This window comes from Rhincodon typus, chromosome 9 (genome assembly GCF_021869965.1).
Source record: "Rhincodon typus isolate 14 chromosome 9, sRhiTyp1.1, whole genome shotgun sequence".
In the NCBI taxonomy this organism is placed as follows: domain Eukaryota; kingdom Metazoa; phylum Chordata; class Chondrichthyes; order Orectolobiformes; family Rhincodontidae; genus Rhincodon; species Rhincodon typus.
In genome coordinates, this window is record NC_063340.1 from 67,364,665 (window position 1) to 67,377,860 (window position 13,196).

The window sequence follows — 13,196 nt, forward strand, 5'->3', positions numbered from 1 at the left end:
CTGTCCAAAAGCAGGAGATTGATTAATGATTTTGATGATGACGATAGGTCTTCAAATGTTAATATGACAAGCATACTAATGATCAGAGTTTCTAAAATGCTGGTTAATGATTTTACAATAATAAGACGGCAATAATTACTGACTAGTGATTTGAATAAAAATGAAATCTCTTTAGACATTGATTGATGGTTTAGGTAATGAAAGGCATTCCATAAATGCTGATTCAAATGGTAACAGTTCTATTACTGTAGACTGTTCAACGTGGAAGTTCCTTTCTCTCTCAGTAGTGATCTGAATTATAACTGATTACAAGGGTCAAAAAGCAAATTTCAAGAACAGCAGTGTCATATAATAAATATCTTATCATCAAGGCATTTTAGATAACATTACCGACATATGATTTATGACAGTCTTAGAAAAGGAGCTCTGAAGAAGTCCTATTGGACTAAACTATTAACTCTCTGCACAGATACTGCCAAAGTCAGAAATCACTGATATTATCTGAACTGCCGTGATATTAAGATATTTCACGTGCGAACTCTTGTTGGGGAATGAAGCAGAAGCCTCACTAAAAGGTGGGTAAGGAGGTATCAATCTGATCATATGGGAAACATGTCATTGAGCAGAACCTTCTACTCACACCGGTGATGAACCAGGAGGCAGCAAAGAATTTGACCAATGTTCCTCCTATGCCACAATTAAACTGTAGGTGCACAGCTCCACTGTCAAGGCTCCCTGCCTCAATATTAACTGACCACTTAGTGACCACTCAAGAAGCACATCCTGCTACCCACAGCTGTAAGTGGGTCTGTCATCAAACAGCTTGGGCTGGGGTGGGGTTGGGGACGTGGGGTAGAAGGGAGGGAACGCCATTAATCAAATGGTAATCAGCGTCGGATTAAACAATGAGACAGACATCGATAAGGGGAGTGGACTCACAGAGCTACCACAGAACTGTCAATTCCTCAGCACTCTCCATGACCCCTACACTGAAAACCATCCACTGCCCCCACCCTCCCCCCACCTGTCAAGAACCAACTGTGCCCTGTATCCTCTGTGAACCTGCAACTAAGGGGTTGAAATTCTGGGAACAAACATGGCCTCGGGTTTTCAATCCAAGGGGACTTGCCACTGCCTGGCTGGCTTGAGGTTTTGTGGATCTTCTCAAAAGAATGCAATATGGGTCTCTTGCTAGAAAGGGATACCCTAGAATATGATACCAGCTATTATGGTACACTAAATAACATAATATTACATGGTTAAAGGGACCCTTTGGTTTAGAAACCCATGATCTCTGCAGATTCATGTCTAGCGATCTTACGTCTAGCGTCACCACTGAGAACCATTCTTGATCTGTTCAATACTCACCATAAAAATCACAAGGATTGCAATAGGTTGGACAAGGATATCCTATTGAGGTAAAATACGGAATCATATCTTTAGCTGTTCCACAGTACGTTGTTACTCCTGAAGAGAGCAGGACCACCAGATCGAACAAGTGGAATATGTCAGACCGTGGCTGATGGATTGACATTAGAATCAAACGATTTCCTCTTGCAAGTCTCGACAGAGTCATCACCAAATTGTGTGCTGTGAAACTATCAAGTCCAGAAGTGGGTTCATCTAATATTAAAATACCTGGAACCAAAAATATTTCCATGGTTTCATGTTTATGACAGGTTATCAAAACAAATTTTATTTCAGCTGGTGTCATTTGACTTCTCCTTTGAAGAAACATTTTCCATAATCTGGGTATCACTGTATCTTTATTCATTTAGGGGTGAAAGGATCTATCTCATTAAATAAAGCATGGATAAAACGTGAAAGAATTTAACATACCCCACTTCATCTTGCTCTCCTGCCCACCCCTGCCCTTGACATTACAGGGGACAAGCAGACCTCAGGCAGCTCATGCGTCTTTGGTCTAGTGAGGTCCTTAAATGAACAATTCATGAAGGTCAAAGTGAAGCCCAGCAGGTCATCCTGTGTGGGGTCCTATACAGGAAGTTTTGGGGGTTGGAAGGAGCAGGTGAGAATGTCATGCAACAGCTGAGGGCCATTAGATCTTGAACCAACCTTGCGATGATGTCATGCAGGTGAACACCACTGGGTTTAAATGGCATAGCATGGGTGTTGTTAAAACATACTACACTTTTTTGCACAGGACCACCAGACAGCAACACTCTAGTCTGGAAAACTCACATGAGCACATGGATACAAACACAAAAAGATTGGTAGATTCATCCTTATGTATTGTAACTATATGTTAGACACTGGTATATCTACGATTACCATCTGTGATTGAACTTTAGTATCAATGTACAATTAAAAACATACTACTCCAAAGTCTGAGCCTAACAACATTTCCTGACTTTGTTTTTGCCTTCATCAGTCTGCCTCAAACCTAAGCTCATGGTGTGGCATCACATCAGATGACAAAACAGGATGGATAAAGGAGGAGGATGAAGAGAACAAACTCTCTTACTGAGATAGTAGGAACTGCCGATGCTGGAGAATCTGAGATAACAAGGTGTAGAGCTGGGTGAACACAGCAGGCCAAGCAGCACCATAGGAGCAGGAAGGCTGATGTTTCGGGTCTAGACCCTTCTTCAGAAATGGGGGAGGGGAAGGGGATTCTGAAATAAACAGGGAGAAAGGGGGACGACATGTCCGTACTGGGCTTCCTGCAGTGCCACAATGATGCCACCTGAAGGTTGCAGGAAGAGCACCTCATATTCCGCTTGGGAACCCTGCAGCCCAATGGTATCAATGTGGACTTCACAAGCTTCAAAATCTCCCCTCCCCCGACCGCCTCCTAAAACCAGCCCAGCTCGTCCCGCCTCCCTAACCTGTCCTCCCACCTATCCACTCCTCCCACCTCAAGCCCCAGCCCCATCTCCTACCTACTAGCCTCATCCCGCCTCCTTGACCTGTCTGTCCTCTCTGGACCGACCTATCCTCTCCCTAACTCCCCACCTACACTCACCTTTACCGGCTCCAATCCTGCCTCCTTGACCTATCTGTCTCCTCTCCATCTATCTTCTCCTCTATCCATCTTCTATCTGCCTCCCCCTCTCTCCCTATTTATTTCAGAATCCCCTTCCCCTCCCCCATTTCTGAAGAAGGGTCTAGGCCCGAAACGTCAGCTTTCCTGAATCTCTCTTACTGGCCTGCATTCCATATCGGGCACCTAACACAAGCTGTTCCCTCTGCCCCAGCTTCTCCATCAAGATTCTCCTGAACCTATCCTTTCCCCTCTGCAGTACCCCTAAGCATTTACCTCCATCCTGGTTCTAGGATTTAGATTTTGGCGACTGCTTGTAATCCCAGCAGCAGCCACTGCTCCCAGTAATGAAGCTGGGACCAGAGCATTGTCCATCAATGGCTGGCATTTCAATGTTTTATCCCAAGTGAGGGACACAAGTCTCACTTTTAGCCAATTAAAACTTGGCGAGTGGTAACGGGACAGCTAGCATCTTTAGGCAAGTGAGTCCCACTGACTCTTTGGCTAATGAGGTAGAAAATTTTGCCACCCATTAAATTCTGCCTATGTGCACAACTAAACACATTCTGACCAGAAAACAAGAGGACACTCAAGTATACAGCTAAGTAGGTGATTTAATAGAAGAACGATTTATGTGTGGAGTTGGAGCAGAAATTAGATTGTTCTAAAGTGCAGCTAGAATAGTGGAACATGATGGGTCTAAAAACATAATAAAGAATGTGGAAAATAAACACCAAATATAATGAAAGAAATTTCAATCATTACTATAAATATACTTGTAGAATCTGATAAAAATAAAGTGTCACATTGAAATATTACAAAGATTACAGTAATATCCTTTAGTCACTGGATGTAAATATACTAAATTAATTCACTATTGCTGTAATCAGAGTATACCGTGGGATGCAAATTGTGGAGAATCTTCCCCTTTTGGAAACTGAACAGGTCGTCATTAATAGGGGAGAATGAAAACAGCAATACACAGAGGAAATATGATTTTCAAATAAGGCAGTTATTGATAGGCTGACATTCAGATTAGGAAGTTAAAAGAACCATGCTATGCTATAAGAGAGTGAAAGCATCAGCTGATGAAATCAGGCAAGTCCCCTTTACACTTTATTGAATTTTCAGAAAAGGGAGTAAAACTCAAAAATTGGAAAATAACTCATAAAATATGAATTTTTAAAAAAGAAACGAGGAAATTATAGATCAGTTGCACCAAGTAAGTTTCTGAAAAAAAGTTAAAGTTACATGCTGTCAAAGCTATTCATCTTGCATTCATCAGCATAGATGCAAGATGAAATAACTCCACAGAGGCCAGTATCCCATCACAAAGTCACCCTTCATCTACATGTGGAAAATCCTTGACACTGATCCAGCTCCCTCAGAGCCAGCTCTCAGAGTGAACAGAACCTGTGACACTCATGTTTATATCTGTCAGCCAGGGCCCCCTGACTGGGGCTGTTAATCTGGTCCATTCAGGGAACTCATGTTCTATGAGGTCCATCTGGCTGACCTCATTACAATCACTACACAAGAACATCATATTTCAAAGGAAAATTTATACTTTATGGGAAAAGGGTGCTGATTGGTTAGCAAGTTGATGCTGAGGTGTTGCCATGGTGAATGCACTAGAAAATTACTGTCCTCTATTTCATTTTGCCAAATTTAGAAAAGATGCAATGATTGGACATGTTCTGTTTTCTGTAATGCTCTCCATCCCCCATTCAAATTCACCCCTGAAATAGAACACAGTCTTATAGTTCTCTTTTCTCAATGAGCTAGTTGAGAAATTCACTAATGAGTTCTCTACAACTGTCCACTGCAATCCTACTTTTAGTGGTCAATATAGATATTAGGATTTAATAGCCCAACAGGCTAGTCAAAAGTCTCAAAAACAGGGAATGCACCATTTGCTTATGGCACAAGCTTGATATGGAAATAAGGTACATCAAAGCTATGCAATGGGATAATGGCTACCCCAATCAGACCATTGCTTGAGGTGTATCATGCACGTTGAGGTTGGTTGGCTCGCCGAGCTGTTTTGTTGTTCCGCAGACGTTTCGTTACCGTGCTGGGTAACATCCTCAGTGCAGCCTCTGATGAAGCGTCGGTGTGTTTTCCCACCTGGTTTTTAAACTCTGGAGTCCGTTGCGATGGAAACCAGGCAGGAAAACACACCGACGCTTCATCAGAGGCTGCACTGAGGATGTTACCCAGCACAGTAACAAAACGTCTGCGGAACAACAAAACAGCTCGGCGAGCCAACCAACCTCAACACCCACAACCCGAGCTAAAGATCCACTCCAAAACTTTAGTATCATGCATGCTCGTGAATGGTCCTAAGCCCACAGTTTCAGCCTTGGTAAGTGCCTGGTCTATCTCAAATTACCCTGAAAGTGAAAGGTATTCCCAGAATGTAAGCAATGCACAAAGTCATTTCGCACTGCTAATATGCGATAGCAACACAGTTGATATTTTCCATGAAAAAGATAATGCCGAAAAATTAAAAAAGAAATTCTGCCAACTGCACAAGCGAATAATACAGTGTATGCAGCGTGATGCAAGATATATAGGCCTTACATCCCAAAAATTGGTGATTGTATCAAATAACACGTCACAGATTGTAATAGACAGAGTATTGAGCATATGCACCTACTCTGTGCTTGCAAAACTCAGAACATATTGTCTATAGATAGATGTGATTCTGAGAGTGGGTAGTACTTGTTGAACAATTCCAAATGCGATAAAAATTATATCAACATTTGATTTAAGTTTATCAGTTGTCTCCTAGTGGCTTACTGACGTTTATTACAATCTACAAATAATCAAACACAGGGACATGACCTCTGCAGGACAAAAAAAAGAATATCTGCATACATTGTTTTTAATTCAACAGACACATGAGGGACATTAGTTTCCTGGTGGCATTCACCACGGCTATGCTTTCAGTCAGTCAATACCAATCAGTCAGTACCCTTTTAAGACTATATTATCTGATATTTAGAAGAATGAGAGGAGATCTAATTGAGGTATATAAGAAGCTAAAGGGGACTGACAAAGTAGATGCAGAAAAGATGTTTCCTCTTGTGGGGCAATCTAGAACAAGGGTTCATGGTTTTAGGATAAGGTATGGCAGATTTAAAACAGATGAGGAGGAATTATATCTCTCAAAAGGGCCATGAATCTATGGAATTCACTACCCCAGATTTCAGTGAACACTGCAGCATTGAGTAAATTTGAGGAGGAGATAGATTTTTAATTAGTAATTCCAGACAAGGGAGAGCCAGTGGATGTGATCTATTTGAATTTCTGGAAGGCTTTTGACAAGGTTCTGCACAGGAGGCTGCTCAATAAAATAAGAGGCCTTAATGTTAGGGGTAAGTTAATGGCCTGGATAGAGAATTGGCTGGCTGACAGGAGGCAGAGAGTGGGCATAAGGGGGTCCTTTCCAGGATGGAAGCCTGTGACCAGTGCAGTTCTGCAGGGGTCAGTATTGGGATCACCACTATTCACATTATACCTTAACGATCTGCACAAATGAACTAAGTTTGCAGATGATGCAAAAGTAGGTGGAGGGACATGTTGTGTTAAGAAAATAAGAAGGCTGCAGAAGGACTTGGACAGGCTAGGAGAGTGGGCAAAGATGTGGCAGATGGAATACAATGTGGGAAAGTGTGAGGTTAATAACTTTGATTTAAGAATAGATGTGTAGACTTTTTTTAAAAAAATGGGGAAAACTGCAGAAATCTGAAGCACAAAGGGACTTGGGAGTCCTAGTTCAAGATTCTCTTAAGGTTAGCATGCAGGTTCAGTTGACAGAAAGGAAGGTAAATGCGATGTTAACGTTAAGTTCAACAGGGCTCAAATCCAAGAGCAGAGATGTATTGCTGATGCTGTGTAAGGCTCTGATCAGACCACATTTAGAATATTGTGAGCAGTTTTGGGCCCCTTATCTAAGGAAGGATGTACTGGCATTTAAGGGTGTCCAGCGGAGGTTTACAAAAATGATCCTGGGAATGGAGGGCTTGTCTTATGAGGAGGGGTTGAGGACTCTGGGGCTCGACACAGAGTTTAGAAAGTTGAAGGGAGATCTAATTGAAACTTACAGAATACTGACAGCCCTGGACAGAGTGGACATGGCAAAGATGATTCCACTAGTAGGAGAGACTACAACATGAGTGCACAGCCTCAGAGAGAAGGGACGACCTTCTGGAACTAGATGAGGAGGAATTTCTTCAGCCATTGAATGGCGAATCTGTGGAACTCACTACTGCAGAAGGCTATATTTAAGACAGAGGTAGGCAAATTCTTGATTAGGAAGGGGATCAAGGGTTACGGGAAGAAGGCAGGAGAATGGGGTTGAGAAACATATCAGCCATGATCAAATAGTGGAGTAGACTTGATGGGCCGAATGGCCTAATTCTGTCCCTATGCCTTATGGTCTTATTTGGCTGGAGAGTGCACGACAAAACGTTTCAACCTCATGTCTCTTTTTTTCAAGCACCATATATTAATTGATACGTTGTGGTTAATTATTTAACAGGTATTTTGAAAAAGAGAATAGTAAAACATTTGTAAAGGCGTAGTTATTGTACATAGGAAGCTCCATCAATCTGTGGGAGGGAGGTCTTGTCTCACAAACCAAATGGAATTCATGGAGAAAATTATGCACCCTATCTATTTAATTTTAGCAACACTTCATTTTACATTCATGGTTGGTCCACAAAAAAAAGGGAATAAAAAAAGCCTTTTTGGGTGCATTTGAAGTAGGCAAAACTTGAGCAAGCAGGAAGAATTGTGAATGAAGCTAGTTGTCACTCCATTAGGACTGATAAAAGTTAGTTACATAATGCAGCCAACTCTGAGTGAACAGCTTGCCAACATTTATTTGGTTCCCATTTCAAGGGAATCATGGCTACTTGGCATGTCACTAAATAGCTTTAAGCCCCTACAAATCATAAATCAGCATTTTTACACAGAACATAACATGAACGGAGATCAATAGTGGCCATTTACCAGGGTTCCACAGAAGTTGCACTCCAATGCTCACTCGTCGTCTCTCGCCTCCAGAGACCCCCCGAGTTAAGTAATTCCCAACTCTAGTGTTAGCACATTGTCTTAGTCGGAGTTCTGCTATCACATCGTCTACCTGAAATACATGACTCAAGTCAAAAATTATATGTGTTGTCCTATGTTAATTATTCATTTGTTCCTAAGTTAATCATAAAGTCAAAACAACTATGTTAGAACAGAAATTTTCTGTGTACAAATTAAGAAATCTATGTGTTTGCACACGATGAGAACTTGAAAATCAAACCCTAAACTGATAGGAGGATATTCCTTTCTCTGAACTGACTGAGATTTGGACAAAATGGCAGCCCCACAGCTTAACCCTAACCCTTAAGTGTACTTGCTGGAGTGAAAGTTCTGATCTCACTAGAGGCGTGATCAGAATCGTCAATGTCGGAAATGAAAAATACCAAAGTGGCCGAAGCCACACTGCACTAGGACAGAGTTGGACATTGCCAAAACTTTCAATGGACAGTCTTAATACTGGAGGACATAAAATAGGAAAATGCTTCATTTTCAACAGTTACCTCCCTCACATGAAATACAAACATAAGTTGCATATATAGGTGGGTTATTGATTACAAATGGTTTAAGACAAAGATAAACATTGAAAAATATAAAAGGAGTACACTAGTAAATAATTTTGCAAACTGGGTTTATAATCCCAGGCACACAATTTCAAACCCCATAATGACTTTTAAGAATTTGAACTTTGTTTTTAAAAAACTGTAAAAATAAACAGCTAGTATCAGTCAAAATGCCCATGGAGTTGCTAGATTGTTGTCAAAATGCCACAGAATCAATTAATCACTTTCAGGAAGGCAACTAGTTGCTCTTACTTGGGGCAGTCTTGTATGTGACTTCTTTCATAATTCACCTAAGTGATCATCTATCAGCCATGAACTTTTAATATTGATTGTTGGCTGGTTATTTGACTTTGGTGAGAATCAGAGACAAACATGGTTTTGATGTCACCCAGTACTTCCACAGTACCATGGCAACCAGAAATCTTATCTGATATTTTCCCCTCCTTAGGATGGGAACATTGAACAGCATCTCTTCATGCCCATTATGGAGATCAACTGACAAAGTACAAATGATGGGAACCTTCCCATTCTATTTAGCCCTCAGCTACACACCAGGCATTGTTTACACAGTTAGCCATTAAGGGAATGCAGTCAGAACGCAAAGTGGCTAGCAGAGGAAGAGACAGTACTACAAGGACAGGGAAAGGCAGTGGGTTTGGCTCTCGGATGCTCGAGCAAAGAGCTGACAATCAAACGATGGACCAATGCATTTCTTCAATGCTGTGTACTTCCATAATTCTTACCCTTTTGTTTCTTTGTTCTTCTGAGAAGTCTTTTGGAAGACGCAATTTTGCAACAAATGTTAATGTCTCTCTTACGGTGAGATTGGGTAATAATCGGTCATCTTGTCGTACATGTGCAATACACTTTCTAACCAGCTGCCTGTTGACTGGTGTTTCGTTGATCAATATTTTGCCAGTTTTGATTTTCCCTCCTTCACCTCTGCAAGTGATGACGTCAAGTAAAGATGTCTTCCCACACCCTGTTTATTCACAAGTTAAGAAAAATAATTCAAGTATCGTATGAATACCTATTTCCAAAATCTGTTCTACAGTTACAAAATAGGCTTTCCACAATTATAGTTACTCAGAAGAAAGCCAGTTAACATATATTGAAAATTAGGCCAGGGGCCAGTTGGAGAACTGTGACCAGTGGTGTTCCACAGGGATCCGTGTTGGGACCACTGTTGTTTGTGATATACATTAATAATCTGGAGGAAGGTCTGATTAGCAAGTTTGCAGATGACACTAAGATTGGTGGAGTAGCAGATAGTGAAGGGGACTGTTGGAGAATGCGGCAGAATATAGATAGATTGGAGAGTTGGGCAGAGAAATGGCAGATGGAGTTCAATCCAGGAAAATGCGAGGTGATGCAGTTTGGAAGATCCAATTCAAGAGCGAACTATATGGTAAATGGAAAAGCCCTGGGGAAAATTGATGCACAGAGAGATCTGGGTGTTCAGGTTCATTGTACCCTGAAGGTGGCAACGCAGGTCGATAGAGTGGTCAAGAAGGCATACGGCATGCTTTCATTCATCGTACGGGCTATTGAGTACAAGAGTTGGCAGGTCATGTTACAGCTGTATAGGATTTGGGTTCGACCACATTTGGAATACTGCGTACAGTTCTGGTTGCCACATTACCAAAAGGATGTGGATGTCTTGGAGAGGGTGCAGAGGAGGTTCACCAGGATGTTGCCTGGCATGGAGGGCGCTAGCTATGAAGAGAGGTTGAGTAGATTAGGATTATTTATATTAGAAAGATGGAGGTTGAGGGGGGGCCTGATTGAGGTCTACAAAATCATGACAGGTATAGACAAGGTGGATAGCAAGAAGCTTTTTCCCCAGAGTGGGGGACTCAATTACTAGGGGTCACGATTTCAAGGTGAGAGGGGAAAAGTTTAAGGGAGATATGCGTGGAAAGTTCTTTACACAAGCGTGTGGTGGTTGCCTGGAATGCATTGCCAGCGGAGGTGGTAGAGGCGGGCACGATAGCGTCATTTAAGATGTATCTAGACAGATACATGAATGGGCAGGGAGCAGAGGGATACAGATCCTTGGAAAATAGGTGACAGGTTTAGATAGAGGATCTGGATCGGCACAGGCTTGGAGGGCCGAAGGGCCTGTTCCTGTGCTGTAATTTTTCTTTGTTCTTTGTTCTTGTGACCTCGATAGTATATCATTTGCATGGAATAACTAAAATGTGTATTAATGTTTGCAGGGGTTGCCACACACGTGTTAACATTGAGTAACTTGTAAACCACTGTTTTATATGGGTCATACAAAGGTATGAATTTAATGCAGGACACTCAGTCCCTATAGCCTGCTCCAGCATTTGTAAAGATCATGCCTGATTTGACTGTGGTCTCAACTCTACCCTCTTATCCTTGGAATCCCTTGTCAATCAAGAATCTGTGTGACTCAGTCTTAAAAAGATATAATGTCCACTGCTCTCTTCGGAAAAGAATTTCACGGATGGAACACCACTTGAGAGTAAAATTCTTTCTCAGCTCCATCTTAAAATGGGAGATCAATTATTGTCCCCTTGTTCTCGGTTCTCACATAGGGGAGACATCCTTTCAATATTCATGTCGTCAAGTCTCCTCAGGAGGTTCTTGCCATGGGATACTGTCGGTGGCACACATCCATCTTGCTTTGAGGAGAGACCAAGATCAAGAGTAGATCTGCTTTGACATGACACTTACTGGGAATAGTACATTGGAAATCAAACCCCACTTTTCCACAGATTCGTCAGTGTGAAATATGACCCATTTAATCTCTAGGATGGTTTGTGCCTGACATGACCACTCTCTAAAATAAAAAAACTCTCACCAGGTTTCATCAATGAACAAGAAGCAAAAATGTATTTATCATAATAAAATTATCTTCTAACATGTGGCAAAATAGGTTATTACTAATTGAAAACTTAAATTTAAAATCAAAATCAAAACACACATTAATTCACAAAAGACAGACAAAACAGATGAGACAAAATCAGTCTTTTCAGAAATATTAGAAGTGGTAAATAAAAATGCACAAAGTCTGTGAATCCAGAAACCAAACTGAAAGGGACAGAATGAAGTCATTCTGACTATTTTTGTTTTGGTTTTCGGTTGATATCATGTTGTTCCTGAGTGTGGAAATTCTCATTTTGGTAGTCAGTTGGACCTGTGTCTTGGCTTTTCCTAGCATTTTAATTCCAAGGTTTTGAAGTGTTATTTCTTCTCCACAGTGACAGAGAACAAAAATGATAGAATGAGACTTAATGCCGTTTCCCACAGAAGTACCAAAATCCAGCTTCCAAAGTTATAAGCTCTTGTGTATTATTTGACCGCACAGTTGTACTTTTGAGTTTATTTTAAAAAAAACCTAATAATCCAGACTTCCATCTTCTGTTCCTTTACAGTTCTTGAGTCTAAAATCTGTGACTCACTTCCTACACTACACACGTTGCAGAGATTCAAAAGGATAGCTCACCATCACCATTCTCTCAAAAGAACAATAATAATGTATTGGCAACAAATGTTGGTCCAAAATGTGAAACCCACATTCTATGAAAGAATAAATTATAGTAAATGAAATGTTAACAAAAAGAAAAAATCACATTCTTAGAAATGGTTTCAAATCCTCACACCCCTGTAATATAGCTGATATCAAACTTGTTCCAAAAATCAAATGCGTGGCACTGTTCTGTTTTCATTTAAAGAGGAATTTAAGTACTAAAATAATGTAGATGCACAACTTTCCAGAGCTCACATCATAAAACTCCACATGCTCAGAGTAGCAATTTGCATGTTTAATTGACTATATTAATGAAGTGTAATCACAAAATTGATTGTACAATGAGAACACTAAACTTAGACAACTTACCAGAACTTCCTATCACAGCCAACATCTGTCCACTTCTGACTTTCAGATTTAGATTCTTCAGAGCTGTTGTCTGTCCATTCGAATTGGAGTTCCAATGCCATGGCATTTGTAATTCAGCTAGCTTCTCATACCAGGGGATCTGTGCTGCAGAATTCACCTGCATTTTGTGGGCAAGAAACTCTTATCAAAGAATTCTGAGGAAAGTTTGAAAACACCTTGTTTCAGAGGACTTAATTAGTTTTACACAGCTCTTCAAAGTTTAAATGTTCATTAGACTCTCCAGTAATTCAGAGTAAGTAGACTGTATCATGTGATACTCAGGTGGACTAGGAAAATTTCAGATATGTGCCAGGTTGGCTGGTGTGGTGGTATTCTGCCGCAGTCATCCTCACGATCTTTGGATTAGGCACAAGAAAAGTAGTGCATCAACATGCTTTCTCCTAATCACTGTCATTCAACTCTTGTTGAAAAGTGTACGTGTTTGACACTGCATCTGACTGTAGCGGGTTTGGCTAGAACCAGGTTTGACAACCTGTGTTACCAAAGTTTCACACAACTCTTTAATATTCATTTGCAATTCCCAACCTTGACAAGTTGAATTAGGTTGGCATGAGAAAGCCACATCCCCCAATAAATATCAAGATATGTAAGAGCAATATTTTTA

General features: G+C 40.9%; 1 protein-coding gene across 1 annotated transcript in view; it reads right to left on the minus strand.

Annotated features, from left to right (window-relative positions):
• Positions 1 to 13,196, minus strand: part of abcg8 (ATP-binding cassette, sub-family G (WHITE), member 8) — a 40,999-nt gene that overhangs the window by 20,217 nt on the left and 7,586 nt on the right. The window contains exons 3-6 of the mRNA XM_020534669.2: positions 12,533 to 12,689; positions 9,408 to 9,646; positions 8,024 to 8,156; positions 1,369 to 1,638 (exon numbers count right to left, since the gene is read on the minus strand). Coding sequence (XP_020390258.1) covers positions 1,369 to 1,638; positions 8,024 to 8,156; positions 9,408 to 9,646; positions 12,533 to 12,689 — 799 coding nt within the window. The remainder of the gene's footprint in view (positions 1 to 1,368; positions 1,639 to 8,023; positions 8,157 to 9,407; positions 9,647 to 12,532; positions 12,690 to 13,196) is intronic.